Consider the following 15,829-nt stretch of genomic DNA (forward strand, 5'->3'; position numbering starts at 1 on the left):
TAATTATATTAATTAAAAAAAGTAAAGATAAAAGTAATAATGTTATTTAATATAAAATAAGTTTTTATCAAATATTTTATAATTATAAATATTTTAATAATATTTTAATTAAAAATGATTATAATCTATAAATAAATTTTTTAACCATTTTTAAATATAAGGATAAATTTATAAACTTACATTTTTATCAATTAAAAAAATATAATTTCAATCACACCCATCACATCACTCACAAACTTTTATAAACTTTTCCCACACTTTTCACTCTATTTATTTTAATTTAAACACTCTAACTTTCTTTGCATTTTTTCTTCAAATCATCTCAAATTCACTCTCTCATTTTCACTCCCTAATCCAAATAAAATAAAAAAATTCCTCTATTTACGAAACACACTACCTTGAAGCTGAGCCTTCACCTTTCAAATCCAAAATCCAACTTTGTTTTAATCTTTATTGTCATAGACATGAATGTGTTGAGAGTTTTTACTCATCTCACCAATTATCTCCCTCCCACACCCCCACATCTTTCCATTTATGGTGACTTATCAATTTAATCTTACTTTTATTGTAAATAATTTGTTTTTGAGATTATGTAATGGCATAAGAAAGTTGTTTTTTTATCTTACTCTCAATGTCTCTTTTGGTGCATTAGAAATCTCATTCTACAAGGGGTTATAGTATCATCTTTTTTCTTTAGACTTTATACTTATACTTGGTTTGTTCTTGTAACATTTTTTCTGAACAAAAATCTAATAGGACCTAAAACATGACATTGATTACAAATTAAATTGACTTTTACATAAAATCAAGTCTCATGCCTCTTAGAATATTCATGGATGTAGAAAATCACTGGCAACCCTGTAAGAACTAAAAAAATGATTTAAATTGGGTTTAACTTTTCTAATTTGTTGTATTTAAAGTAAAAAAAAAAGTTTTTGGAAAGTATGGATGTATTATGTAACACCTAAATTATTATATAATTCATTGTTATTTAATTATAATTTGTGAGTGTAGTTTTTTTTTAATAACAACAATTTTTTAAAAAGAAGATTAATCATAATATAATCAACGCATGTCTACATTTTAAATATTTACACAATATATTATAAAAATATATAAGTTTTCCACAACAATAAGAATTATTCACCATAATAGATAAAACTAAGAATTTACATTGTTAAGGGTATACATGATATCTATACTCACTAGGTTACCTAACTTTGCCTTTATATATAATACCCATTACCTATTTGTTGGAAATACAATTAATATTATATTCAGTTTCTCCTCCCTCCCTTCTTTTCATACACTATAAAGATCTCATTGAACAACTCTGTCTATTCTCACATGACACGTACATATGAAAAAAAAACACGAAGTATTTATAAACCTTAAATATCAATCTTAACAAACTTAACATACAATACAAAGGAGTCTATGAATTGATCTATAATTATGAGACTCAATTTCACTTTATCAAACATATGAGTTCATATTTCACTTTTGATAATTCACTATGAACATCAAAGTTACTTTAAGAGTGATTAGGTAAATGAGTAATTATCATTAAAATTTTTGGTACAATTATAAATATTTGTTTGAGAACATTGGTTATTTATGGCATACAAAGAGATATATATTTACTACATAACCTTGATGTTGTTTAGCAATAATCAAATAGGTCTAACTTTAGCCTATGATTACTCTAATATAGGGATTGTTTTAACCTATCTAGATATTCACCTACTTGATAAATACTTCATTAGACCTCACCTTGATCCTTGTCTTTCATCTCGTAGGATACCAAACTGTGCCTTCCTAAGCATAGACTCACATATTAGCATATAATTTCAACTTAATGCAGCAAATTTTATGACTATTTCTTAATGCAATAAAGTTTTATTCTTAATCTAAAAAATAAAAATAAAAATAATAATAGAACATATAAATAACTTTATTTTATCAAAATTCATTAAATAAAAATATATTAATTTATTTTTCATTATTACTCTATATATAACTTTAATTATAAAAAAATTATATTTCAAATAATATAAAATAAATATAATAAACAATATCTTTAAATAATTAGACATGAGTTACTATATGATAGGCAAATACAACTTAAGATTTTATTAACCTGAAGTGTTTTCATTCAATTCTTACTTTCACTCTATTTTTTTACCTTTCAATTCAATCAAAGAGAGCATAAGTAATCTTTAAATTCAATCAAACAAATAATTTTCTGTGCATTTAAAACGTAATTTAGTTTTATGATGATTTATGATTATAGTAAAACATTGGTGGGTAAGGCGTTTTTTGCTTGGCGGCACCAAAATAATTAAAACCCGCCAATGCAAGAATCATTTTTCACTAAACCAACCAAGCCACGTCATCGATCCACATGAACTCCCTTTTCGCATCTGCATTGTACATACAAACAAAATCAACGGTAGAAAACGCGCTAGAAAACCCAGCACACGGATCGACACAGTGTCACTGACTCATTATAAAAACGATCCACATCCAAACTTTCATCTTACAACAACACGCATAGCTTCTTCTCCCTGCAACTCTCCAACACAGGTAAAAATCTATTTTCCATAACATGGCTTAGTTTTCAATTTTGTTTATTTGCTTATTAATTATTTAATTTATTTGATTGTTGGTTCTAAATTTATTTTGTTTTTGTTTAGAATTTGATTCGAATTTGTCAAGGTTGTGCTCAGTAAGATGTCTGGTCGTGGAAAGGGTGGCAAGGGATTGGGAAAGGGAGGAGCGAAACGACATCGTAAGGTTCTTCGCGATAACATTCAGGGAATAACGAAGCCAGCGATTCGGCGATTGGCTCGCAGGGGTGGTGTGAAGCGTATCAGCGGTTTGATTTATGAGGAGACTCGTGGGGTTCTCAAGATCTTCTTGGAGAACGTGATTCGTGACGCCGTTACCTACACGGAGCACGCAAGGAGGAAGACTGTTACGGCTATGGATGTTGTGTATGCTCTGAAGAGACAGGGAAGGACCCTCTACGGATTTGGGGGTTAGGGTTTTGGTTTGTACGGTCGCTTGATTTTCCTCGTTGGGGAAAAGTCTTGCTGTCAAGAAAAAATGGCAGGGATTGAAATTAGGTTTTGGTTTTTTCTCTGTAGCTGGAAGGGAAAACCTAGTTGTGATTATCAGATTTATGTTTTGTGCAATAGGTAATTTACTTGGGTTGTTTGATCATGTGATGTGATGTAACTAGCTCTCTTGAGATTTAGAATTTTATCTGATTTCAGTTCCCAGTTCATTGCATCTCCAATTTCATCTGTCACTCAATTTTATGCGTTTCACTTTGGAATGCTATATTGTCTAACATAGTTTTGAAGAAATCGAATTCTGTTTAGGGAAACTGTTATTTATTTGATTATGTTTTTCTGCTTCAGTTTGATTTTGTTGGAGAGCATTTCTAGTTGTCTCTATTGATGGATTCTGAAAACTACACAAGAATCGATTGCTCATCATCAAAAGGGCAAATGCACACAAATTATTTGTAATGTTTTTGGTTGGAGCAATGTCAACAGATTCGATGTGATGAAATGTTTATATATGTGCCATTTTTAAGTTCTACTTTCGATTTCTTTGTGTTGCTTTTAATGAGGAAGATGGAAATAAAATTTATGAACGAAAATTGGGGAGAAGAATTTGAGATGTTAAACCTAATCCTGTGTTCTTATATTTTAAATTATAATTCTTAGATTAGATATAGTTTCTGCTATACTCAAAATATTGGTGTTATATTTAAAATTGAAAATCAATATTAAATATCCGTAAAATGTAAACATTTTAATGTGAAAGAAAAGATTGAGATGTTAGAGAAAGAATGAGAATTTTGTAACTTTTTAGTGGTTTTATAAATTTTAAAATTTCGAATAATAAGAAACTAATATTTTTAATCAAAAATTAAATTTTGACCGTAAAACAATTTAAATTCTCTGTAAAAGTGTTTGGCTTTCTAAATATTTATAGTCCAGACACAAGTTATGTATTTGGTTGGATGAAAGGAGAAAAAAATATAGAAAGATAAATATAATAAACAAATATCAAATAGTATACGATTACGGTTTATTTTTTCTAGAGTCCTTTTACCACAACAAATTTTTATGTTGTCTTTTGTCTTTTTTTTTCTCATTTAGTTTTAACCAAACTGAGATTAAGGTGATTATTTTGTTTATTAAAACTAGCGGAAAAAGAGCGGATGTGTTGGCATTCTTTATTTTTATGAGTGACATTTCTAGAATCATAACATTATTACACAATAAATAAAAATTGATTTATTATTATATATTTATTAATAATTCTCAATTTAATGAAATAAAAAAAATGAGAAAATGATCAATTTGATAAAGAGTAATAGAAAGCCAATTTGTCAAGAAGAGAATGTGAGTACTGTCTCTAAATAATGATTTTAAAGGAAAGACGAGACCAACAACAAATTACTCTTGCCTATGAAGATTCAATTTTTCGTGTGAATTTTTTCCTATCTAGCGCGAGAAAGATCGCGTCAGAATTCATAGACTCAAAATTTTATTAGTAAATTTGAAAATTTTGATGTCATATTTGTGATGATATGTGACATCACATTTGTGATGAAAAGAGTAGATGATCTCTGAAGAAAGATGTAATTGGAGTGAAGAGGAATAGGTTTTTTCGTTCTTCGTTCACATATTTATCCAGATCATCCACGCAAAGCTTTAATAGCTTGCTATTCATTTATAATTTTTTGCAAAAAAAGAATAAGAAACCAAATGATAAGAAGAAATAACAACTATGATTTTTAAAAGAGATGAAGATATAGAAAAAAACTGCTCTACATAGTAAAAAAACATTTAATAAACTGCTCCATATTCAAAAATTTAAAATTGGTAATTGTGTTTTACAAAAATGATAGAATATTAGTTTTTTTTAAAAAAATTCTAATTATTTTTAAAAGTAATTAATTATTTTTTAAATATTTAAAAAAGAATAAAATGATTGAAATGTCTAAGATAAAACAATAAAATAAATATTAATATAAAGGTAAAATTGATAAACACCACAAAAAAAGAGGAATCCCTCTCTTTATATATATATATATATATATATATATATATATATATATATATAGGTATAGATAATTGAAAGGATAATCCATGATGCAATTTCTTTTCTAGAATACAAATTTACATCCACATTTACGTACATGTATTCTATGAGGTCCAGACACGTCTTTTAAATGGCGTGTCGGACACCGATACTCGTACACATTTGTAAGATATGTGTCAGTGAAATATTCAATTTAAAAAATATTTGTTGGACTTCTGACAATTTTAACACGGTTCTAACACAATTTTAAAGAGAAAAAATACATTAATTTTTTTAAATTTAAATTTATTATATAATATTTTATTGTGATTATAAAATAACGAACAAATCTTTTTGAAACAGTTATGAAAAACATTTTTCTACTAAAAAAAACTTAAACATACTTGAACACATAAATCTTGATTGTCATATATATAATTTATAATTATATAATATATAAATTCATATTTTCTTGTTTTATATTTTAGAGATTAGTGTCTACAATAGATAAGATGCATTTATTTATTGAATAATTAATGTAAGGTGCTTTCCAAAAATTTCTTATATTTGTTATTATTTATTATCTGTCTTTCGCACACTTCTCTTCCTATAAACTCTAATAGCACCTTCGTAACATTTTTCATTTCTTTGTTCTTGTTTTCTTATATACGTAATTCTCTAAAAATGTTTTCCGAAAACTAAGCTCTGAACTTATTATTTTTAAATAAATTCTGCAAATTAGTAGAGATAATTTTTTTAAACAAATAATTACAAAAAGTAGAGATGATATATATTTTTATTATAAGTGATGCAAATATGATTACTTATCATAATCCACCAGAATCAACATTTATGTGAAGTACAGAAGACAGCCTAGTACAAGTTCAAACAGTTTTGGTATACTTGGATTTGTTTTGTTGTTGTGCTTCTAAGTATGGATACTACGTTTTTATTAGTTATTAAGAGTGTTTTAGGATCAAATTAAGAGTGAAGAATTGATGAGAGCATTAGGTTTCATAATCAGAAAAGCGATTATGAAGCCTTGAATGTGTGAGTATAAGGTATAGGTTATAGGGCCATTCTATTGTCAAAGGATGATTTCAAATGAGAGATTGAAAAGGAACAGCAATATATCTGGTTGGATAATTAAAAAACTCATTCTGTCACATCCCCTCGCACTTATCTTATACAAAACCATTGCACCATGTTGTTTCTAGGGCAACTCAAATTTTCACTACATAAGCTTCAGGTTACTGTTATTATGCTATAATGCTATGCTGTGGAACCTTCCCAAAACCTATGGCTGATTCTGTCAACAAAACAACACTTCCCCTTAGGCCAACCTATGTAAACCTCTACAAGTGGCCAGAATCTGATGTAGAATTTGTCAAGAGTGTGAATTCTAACATCTGTGTAGGTTCTAATGTGCAAACAAAAGGAGTTGATAGCTTCTCCTGTAGGCAAATGTACCTGAGGAGCTACAAATTCTCAAAGAAGAAAGTTGGTGTCACAGAGAAGACCCTCAAGTGTTTCAATAAACTAAAGGAAGGGGTGGCTTGTGTGAGTAATAAGCTAAAATTGAAGGGTAAGAATAGGGTTCTAGGGAGAGCCAAGGATGTTACTTTTGCTGCTTTTTCAATCTTTCAAACATTTCTACCCTGCTCTGCTAAGGTTGATGTTCTGCATGATTTCTAATCCAAATTCTCAATCTACATGCTTCTGTCCTTTTTCATGTTCTGCTACTTTATACTATGTTGTTCTATCTATGTTCTTTTTTCCTCCCTTTTTTTTCTGATTTAAAACAAAACAGAAGGAAAAGATAAAGAAGTGCTGTATACAAATTTCAAGCAAATTTGCAGCAGTGTTTTGCCAATTTTCTTTCTGCTGCAGATTGATTTAAGCTGTTACCTCTTGTGATTATGTGAGGAAGAACTTGAATAAAGCTTTTTTTATGTGTCTAATATGTATTATTATTATTTTTAGTTGATTTGTTTGTAAATACTTTAGTACCATACAAGTGTATATTGGCCCTTTCCACTGCACTACGAGGTGTTATGTTGTGTTAGACAAATTAATCTTATGAAGTAATTATATATGATTAGCTGATAGGAAATTTATTTAGAATTAAAAATAGTTAAGAAAAAATATTCTAACATTTAATTAAGCAAAGATAGTTATTTGTAGAAACTAATAAATGTATGCATTGCTGTGGAGAATATAAGTAATAATGGGGCTGAAAAAAGAGACGCTTGGTGTGTTATTATGTTAATTCTCGAGGTTTTTAATGCAATTCACCAATAACATGAAATGACAAATAATTACTCCATATTTATATTGTATTTAATAGATATGTACTATTAATGCAGAGTTATTTTTTATTAATTAATCAGAGAAATTAGAATATGCTTTTAAAATGATTATTTCAAAATAATAATTTTATCTTATATTCATGTTTAAAGAATAATATAAAAAAATTTATTCTCACGCATATATTATTTATTATTTTATAATGAAAACGATTTGACGGAAATATAGAATTAACGTGGCGGCCTTTGGAGTTTCCGTCGGAAAAGCCGGCGAGGCACGTGGTGACGAGTTGGGTAAAAATAATTAAATTTACTGCATTACATGATTATTATAAAAAACAATAAATTTATTATATACAGTAATTTGGGATTGAAAAAAAGAGAGTATAATACCAAAAGAAGAGCAAAGTTTATGAAAATGGAATTTTTTATCAAAGTGATTTTTTTTTTATTAAAATGAGTTTCTTTTATTATGATTTTTTTTTATAAAATTACAGATATTTAGAATGATTTTATTTAAAGAGATTATGTCAAGAAAACACGATTTCTCATATGTGTAACTAGATAAAACTTCAAACTAATTAAATAAAATTGTGACATCTTAACAGGATTTTATCTTCTTTCTTGTATCAAAAAGTTGTGACACAATTTCTATATATTTGTATTTTTCTAAAAAATAATTATACTTTAATAAAAAAAGAAAAAATTATCTTATTTTCATGGAAAAAAACTTTATGAAAAAAACTTTATATCAAAGATAATACAACTATTTGAAATAAATATTAAAGATTATTTACTAATAATTTGTCATTAGACACCCTCCTATTTATATTTTATTAGTCATATGGTTTAGGATTTAAGATTTAGATTTAAAATTTATGGTTTAGGATTTAAGATTTAGATTTAAAATTTATGAATGTTAAATTTTACATAATAAATTATAAATTATTTAAAGTAAAATTTTAAGATAATTGTAACAAAAAGTTAATAATTTTCGATTAGATGACAATTTTGAAAGATGATATAAAAATTACACTAACATTTACTTTTTTTCACAATAAAATATACATGTAAGGATTATTCAAATGACAAATTATTATTAAAAAAAAGGTTTTTTGACTACTTATTCTATGTTTATTAAATACATCTTTTCCTATAAGCGGATTAGAGGAATGCTAACAAAAGACTTCACTTAACACATCCTTTGTTCTTCATTAAAACTTACTTGAAACTATAAAATTATGAAAAAAAATCATCAAATAAGATGCACCAGTCACAATCATGCAAACTAATGAAAAATGTTCTGAAAAGTAGGTTGAACAATGTGTTATTAATATCTCTGTGTAGATATTTTCATGTGTGATGTTATGAGCACCTCTTGGTTGATGTTGATGATGACTTGCAGGTAGTGGAGTTGGTAGTAGGTGAAAAGGGTGTTAGAAGTGAGTGGAACTGGAAGTGGTGGTGGCAGTGAAGGACCTAAACTGGGTCTAAATCTTTATAATCATGGAGTTTCTTATTACCACTATTGAATAACTCTAAATGAAAACAAGTGCATTTTTCATTATGGGGTTGGGGACCAGCTCTGGGAATAGTATGTCAACAAAATAGAACCAACATAACACCAAATTTTCAAATTTTAATTAAGTTTTGATCATGGCTGGGGAAAAGAAGTGGTTGTATTGCATTATTGCGTTTTGTAATGGTAAATATGGGCATAATGCCCATTGTGACAATTATTTGTGTGAGATTTGTAAGAAATCAGCATCTTTTGTGGTGAATATTTATTCTTTATCAGAAATCAGCATCTTTTGCAATTCAATGAACTTATTAACTGCATTAGGGATGAATCATACTAGTGAACTGAACATCACATATTTATATAATTTCAGAATCAGAAAACATTAGGTTCACGGGTCATTTTATTTCGTTTGGTTCTCATTTTGTTATTCATTTTCTTGTAGGACTTTTGTGTCATATATGAACTGCTAAATAGCAGACAAAATATAAAAAAAAAGTGTATTAATTTAAGTGCTTAAGACATGCTCAGTTATGAAAACTTCTTATCTGGAAAACATTTTTCTGAATTAAAGTAAATCATATGTGAATAACTTATTTTAATGCAGCTTTTGCAATGCAATTTGTACTAAAAGGACAGAAATGCAGAATTGAGTGGCTTCCAGATGCTACTGCATAAGAGCTGTTTCTGTTTTATATGTTTTGGAACAATTCTGTAACTTCAATTGAGAAAAACCGTATCAAATTTGTTTTTTAGTTTTAAATATTAGAAAACTAAACCCTTTTGAAGAGAGCAAACAAACAAGGAGTTTGATTTGACAGGGGAAAATGCTATATCTTCTTTAAGACAAGTTTTAACTGAAAGGGAAATTGATTATAACAAATGCCACATTATTTGCAAATGCTGATAAACAAATAATATATTAATAGCTAATACATAAGAAATAAGGTGGAGTAAATGAATGACTGAAACAAACCATGCAAAATGCATATTTCAGAGACACCGCATCCTTGCACTAGGCTAAAATCCACTCCGACAGTACCCTCTCTGGTAACAAAAAATATGTAACATACAAAAACAAATCAAAACATGTAACCCAACTTTATATAAACCAACTCTATATGACAGTTTAATCAGAGGACTTTGAGAAACTTGTGGCTGATAGGGATGCACCTGAATAATTGCATAACTTACACTAGATTTTCACCGTAGTCCAATTCAAACTTGACAAGGCAGAGGTTTAACAAGGAGATGCTATGATTACCAACTAACCAAGCATGTTTCAACTCAATCTTTCTTTACAAATCTATGAAATAACTAGTCTTCCATGTGCAAGAAGAGAACTAGTCATCAGAAGAAAAACAACAAAGATCATAACATAAGAGCACTGTGATGAGACATAATTTATAAGATAGGATAACTAGAGCCATCTATCTACCCTCAGACTTCACCAATTGTGAGAAGACCCTACTCATAGAAACACCAGACAGATCATCCAGACTCGTGCCTTCGAATTGTGCATTAGAAGCACTTGCATCCTGGCTGAAATTGTTGATCTGTGGAGAGAGTTCACCAATCATATTAGTGCTGTTTTCTTCAGGATCACCTTGAACCACAGCCTCTTGAAGTTGGAGAGCATACTCCAAATTCCACAAGACATCTCCCATAGAAGGTCTGTCAACACCATAGTCAGCCAAGCATTTCTCAGCAGTTTCTCCAAACTTCCTAAGAGAATCTGGCCTGATTTTGCCTGCAAGTGTTTGATCTATGATTTGCTCCAACTGTCCTTTCTTCTGCCATTTCATTGCCCATTCTGCCAAGTTTACCATTTCCCTAGGAAGTGTTGGATCTATGACAGGCCTTGCACAAAGAACTTCAAACAGGACTACCCCAAATGAATACACATCTGACTTTTCTGTTAGTTGTTGCCTCCTGAAATACTCTGGATCGAGGTACCCAAAACTACCTTTGACAGCTGTGCTCACATGTGTCTGGTCAATTTCAGGCCCTGCCTTTGATAGTCCAAAATCAGCGACTTTAGCCATTAGTTTCTCATCAAGTAGAATATTTGCAGACTTCACATCACGGTGAATAACAGCTTTAGCATAGCCAGTGTGAAGATAATGAAGTCCTCTGGCTGATCCAATGCATATCTCAAGCCTCTCCTTCCAGCTTAAGCTAGGCAGACCTGAGCCATATAAATGACTCTTGAGAGTTCCTTTCTCCATATATTCATATATCAAGATCATTTCATTCCTTTCATCACAATAACCAATCAAAGACACCAGATGGCGATGGCGGAACTGAGACAGCATTTCAATTTCAGTTCTGAATTCTGCAAGCCCCTGCTGGGACCGTGGATTCCCTCTCTTCACTGCTACTTTTGTGCCATCACTTAACTCTCCTTTGTACACTTTGCCAAAACCACCTATCCCAATAACCCAACTCTCATCAAAGTTGTTTGTAGCCTCCTGAACTGCAAGAAAAGGCACGCGGTACTCATAGTTTGAAGCAGCACTTAGTGTTGTGCCATTAGAATATTTACTTCCCATGGTATGAGAAGTAGTTCCATCATTGATGGATAAAGGAACCCATGTCTTTGACTTCCTTTGCCGAGCCAACTTTCGTCTTCTCATGCATAATACAAAGAAAACTCCAGCCAAGACAACCGCAGCAACTACCCCAACAATCACACCCACAATCATGCCAATGCTCTTAGAACTTGAACCTGAACTAATAGCCACAGGTCCTGCTCCTGTGATAAGACTGCCCATGGAATTGTTCATTTTCATGATCTCAAGCCCATTCAAAATAGCATTAGGGAAATCCTTACTTAAATCAGAAGGACCAATACTTACACGAAGTTTATTGCTGACAGCCAACGGTGTGACCAAATTCTTATGATATGGAACACCCAAAACATTATTACCATGAAGACTGAGATCAACATCAGCAGCAGCCATCTTGGAGTCAACATAAACATCGAAGTAGAGTACATTGAGACTTTTACTGATCAAATCACAGAAGTGAAATCGAACAAGGTACTGAAATCCAGGACTCACATCAAAATTCCATGTCACATTAAAATTACTTCGGGGATCAAAGCTTGAGTTCATCTGTGCGAGGGTACCATAAACAGTAGCGGGAGCGGTGTTTTCTGTTGTTGAACCACCTTTCTCATACCGAACAGCACCAATATTAGAAACATATGTGGCAAGGTCAGCTTCCAAAAGGAACCTTTGATCTGGAATCCAAGTTCTTTGAAGGGTGTCATTCACAGGGGTCACAGTTGGACCACCCATGTTAACCCTCCAAACTGTCTCCAGTGCTTGCGTCACCAGCTCAGATAAGCTTAACGATGGATCCAAGACGGAAAAATCGTTAACAATGAGGTCATCGGGGACAGAAACAACTTCAATGGCATTCACAAAGGCAGTGGAATTGCCAGAAGGGGCAAAGGTGATAACAAGGTTGTCTGAGGTCACATTCACAGAGTACTCCTTCATCACAGGATCTTTCTGCATGTTGGAGCTACTGAAAAGAACATGGTCTTGTGTGGCAACAGTGAAATTTGCAGCACTCAAATTGTACTTTTCATAAGTAAATGGAAAGAAATATAGACGGATCCAGTGTCTCCCCTTTTGCTTAATTGGAAAGGTGTACTTTGAGGATCCACGGAAGATTCTTGCAGTTTGATAGAGAGGCGAATCATCAGAGGAAGAACTTGATGTTAAGGGATTAGTGGCAAGAATATCTTCTTGTGTAGAAAGCAGATCCTTGGACAAACTATCTGCTGTGAAATTGCGCCTGCCTACTGTAGTAGTTGCAGATGCTCCACAGTCTATGAGATAATTATCTACTGGAACAAAGGTGGCAGAAAAACATACAAGGGGGAAGATTGATAAAACACAGAGAAAAAAACCAATATTTCTCCAATAAGTCATTGTGGCCTCAACAAATGAACAGAGACCACTGGGGATATTATTATTTTTCCTTTCAATTCTCTCTCTCTGAAGCTAATTGAAGCTTAGGAAGATCATGGCACAGGCAGAAAAAGAACTGGTAACCTTCGACCCATCAACCAGAAAACCATACAAAGTCAAACACAGAGAAAAAGAGGGAAACAGACAGAAAAAGATGGCACCTTTGGAATTGCTCTTACAGTTCCAGCATAAACAACATGAACCAAGGTAGAGAAGCAAAAACGAAATCTGAATTCTGAAGAGACCCTTTTGGTTGTTTTGAGAGAAAGTTTAATACTGCTACTGACATGGGAAGAATAAATCCATTTCAGCATGAATCTAGCTCAGCACAAGCTGGAATTATCCAGATGACAACCTTAACTATTGACACATTCATTCAAACATTTGTTTAATATTTCGGAATTAGAAAAAAACAGAGAGCTGGTGAAGGAAAAATCGGTGGAAGCAGGGTCAGACCACGAAAGGGTTTGTTGCGAGATTTTTCGGTGAAAGCATGTGTTTTGCAAGTAGAGAGATTAAACAAAGTGAGATAGGTCAAGTAGTGTGTTTAGGTAAGATGTTCCAGAGCAATAAAAAGGGAAAAAAAATTGCAATTATTTTAATTATAATTAACAATTATAAAAATATCAGTGTGGTTTGATTTGACAATTTTGATTTTTTTTGGTATGGTAGTTTGAACTTTAATGTTTTATTTTATTATAAAAACTTTTAATTTTGATGAAAGTAAATTCACGTTAACATGTGAAAATGGAATGGATCCAAATAATGGAAGAAAAAGTCGTTGTTAGAGTGTGAAAGTATCAATATGGTAGTAACAGTGCCAACATGCAAAAGTGGAGAAAAACTCAATCCACCGTAATCTTATCGCGTAAAATTGAAGCTTCTCAAACTCCACTAACACCCAAGACTTCAAAATTTGGTCGTGATTGAGTAATCAATTTTAAAAAGATATAAAAAAAATAATATTTTTCATATTAAAAAACTATGATTCTTGTAAACTAGGAATATAAGAAAAATATAATTATAAAACTTTTAATTCTGGTGAACAATGTACCTTAACACTCTATTTGCTTTGTGGTGAATATTGTTCATCTAGAAATTTGAGTCATGGTCTTTTGTAACATTAGTCTAATTTATCAAGAAACAATCATTAGAATAGACTTTGATGTCATATTAAGAAGTGAACTTTAAAGCTAATTTAACTCCATTAAACCGGTTTATAAGAGGATGTTTACACCCACTTATATACTATGAAATTTCCTAATTTCTAGTTGATGTGAGATTTCCAACATTTATCATGTATGTTTATCTCTTTGCATGGCTACCCTTGGACAATGTATGATGTGGTTGAACCCATTTGATTATTGTCTTGTAGGTGGTGTGGTTTGCTGAAACAACTTGTTGTGGTGGTGTTGGTATGATGCTCGTGGTTTATTGTTCTTGTGTTGCTGGTGATGGTGTGATGTTTGTGTTGTGATCCTGGTGTTTGATTTATAATCGATTATTGGATCAACAAAGTGGTTAAGAAATATAGTTTTTAAACAAAATTATAGTCTTAATTTATTATCAATTAGAAAATAAAAATTTATGAATCACACTTATCACATTATAAAATAATTTTCATAAATTTTCTCTTTTTTTTTCATTCATTTTTCACTTTTTTTTTCTCTTGATACAAACAACCTTAGTTATCCCTCAAATTCAAACAAAGCATAAAGAAAAGAATGTGTTAGGAGAAAAAAAAAACTGTTAGCACATGAAACAAATTACTAATGTCAAAGTTTGATAGTTGATTAGTATCATTCCATGACACCGTTTTTCATCTTATGTTACTAAAATAGCTTCAATTAAATTGAAATTTTTGCCACTATTACTTTAAAGTTGAGTTTGGTGAATGAGTTTGGTGGAAAGGTACAAAAATTTCTGTGAAGTCCATCAAAACTTTCATGCTGATTCTTGGACACAATATAGTCACTCATGCTATGTAAATGGTGAGTCTAAAATTATAGTAAAATTTTCATTCTTTAGAAAGGAAATGATAGTTGCCATCATGTAGGTAAGTAGGTCAACTTTTGTCTAATAAAGTGGACTAGGTTATTATGTCTTTACTAATTTAAGACTTGTCTAAATTGATTTTTTTTATTAATAACCGTTATTGAAATAATAGTCATATAATAATGAAATTATTTTTGTTACTAATTCAACAAAAATATTGCAATGGAGTTTAAGTTGTGAAAATTATATTAATGCAAGTGGCATTCGCAATATACACTAAACTTTGAAGTATAGAAATAGTTACAATCTTACAAAATCAATACTTGCATTCGAACATATTCATTTAATTTTCTTGATGCCCATGTCATTAATGTGAAAGTTTAAGTCAAATTGAGAAATATTGTTGAAACACTCCAGGGAAGGGAAGGAGTTTTCAATTGAGATCAAAATCGAAAAGATAAATGAAAGTGCTAAATAATACATTAGGGGTTTTCTTGCATAAATAATAAAAATGTACCTTAGTAAATTTATTTATATTTAAAATTTCAATAAAAAAATATACTTTGTAAAAATAAATAAATCTAGATTTAGGGGTTAAATAGGTTGTTTATTAATGTATTTCATGTTAATTTAATTTTTATTCATAGTCAAAATTTTAAGTGTCGTAAATATTTTGTTCCTGTACTATAAATTGATTTTTATTATTATTTCAAATTTTAGATTTCTAAATATTTTTAAGTAAAAAAACTATTAAAATGAATTTTTATGAGTGATTTCTATGTAACAGATTAATTTTCAGTCTGTATTATGTAACAGATTAATTTTCAGTCTGTATTATAATATTTAAATATTTTAAAATTTTAATTCATATTAAAAACAATCTATGTGAAATATTTTAATATCTAAATTAATATTAATGTAAA

The 15,829-nt window shown here is 30.3% G+C and overlaps 3 protein-coding genes across 3 annotated transcripts; 2 read left to right on the forward strand and 1 right to left on the reverse strand.

Annotated features, from left to right (window-relative positions):
- The first annotated feature begins 2,513 nt into the window (after positions 1–2,513).
- On the forward strand, positions 2,514–3,289 carry LOC137817333 (Histone superfamily protein). The gene is made up of 2 exons (XM_068620595.2): positions 2,514–2,586; positions 2,697–3,289. Exon 2 carries the CDS (start codon positions 2,734–2,736, stop codon positions 3,043–3,045), a length of 312 nt encoding a protein of 103 aa, XP_068476696.1. The 5' UTR covers positions 2,514–2,586; positions 2,697–2,733; the 3' UTR covers positions 3,046–3,289.
- Positions 3,290–6,201: 2,912 nt separating this feature from the next.
- On the forward strand, positions 6,202–7,041 carry LOC137817331 (uncharacterized). The gene has a single exon (XM_068620593.2). The coding sequence runs from the start codon at positions 6,373–6,375 to the stop codon at positions 6,796–6,798; it is 426 nt and encodes a 141-aa protein (XP_068476694.1). The 5' UTR covers positions 6,202–6,372; the 3' UTR covers positions 6,799–7,041.
- A 2,967-nt stretch (positions 7,042–10,008) lies between these two features.
- LOC137817315 (receptor-like protein kinase HERK 1) lies at positions 10,009–13,477 on the reverse strand. Its single transcript, XM_068620567.2, has one exon. It carries the CDS (start codon positions 12,870–12,872, stop codon positions 10,359–10,361), a length of 2,514 nt encoding a protein of 837 aa, XP_068476668.1. The 5' UTR covers positions 12,873–13,477; the 3' UTR covers positions 10,009–10,358.
- Positions 13,478–15,829: the final 2,352 nt, after the last annotated feature.

Source organism: Phaseolus vulgaris, chromosome 5 (assembly GCF_051622355.1).
Source record: "Phaseolus vulgaris cultivar YP4 chromosome 5, ASM5162235v1, whole genome shotgun sequence".
Lineage (NCBI taxonomy): Eukaryota > Viridiplantae > Streptophyta > Magnoliopsida > Fabales > Fabaceae > Phaseolus > Phaseolus vulgaris.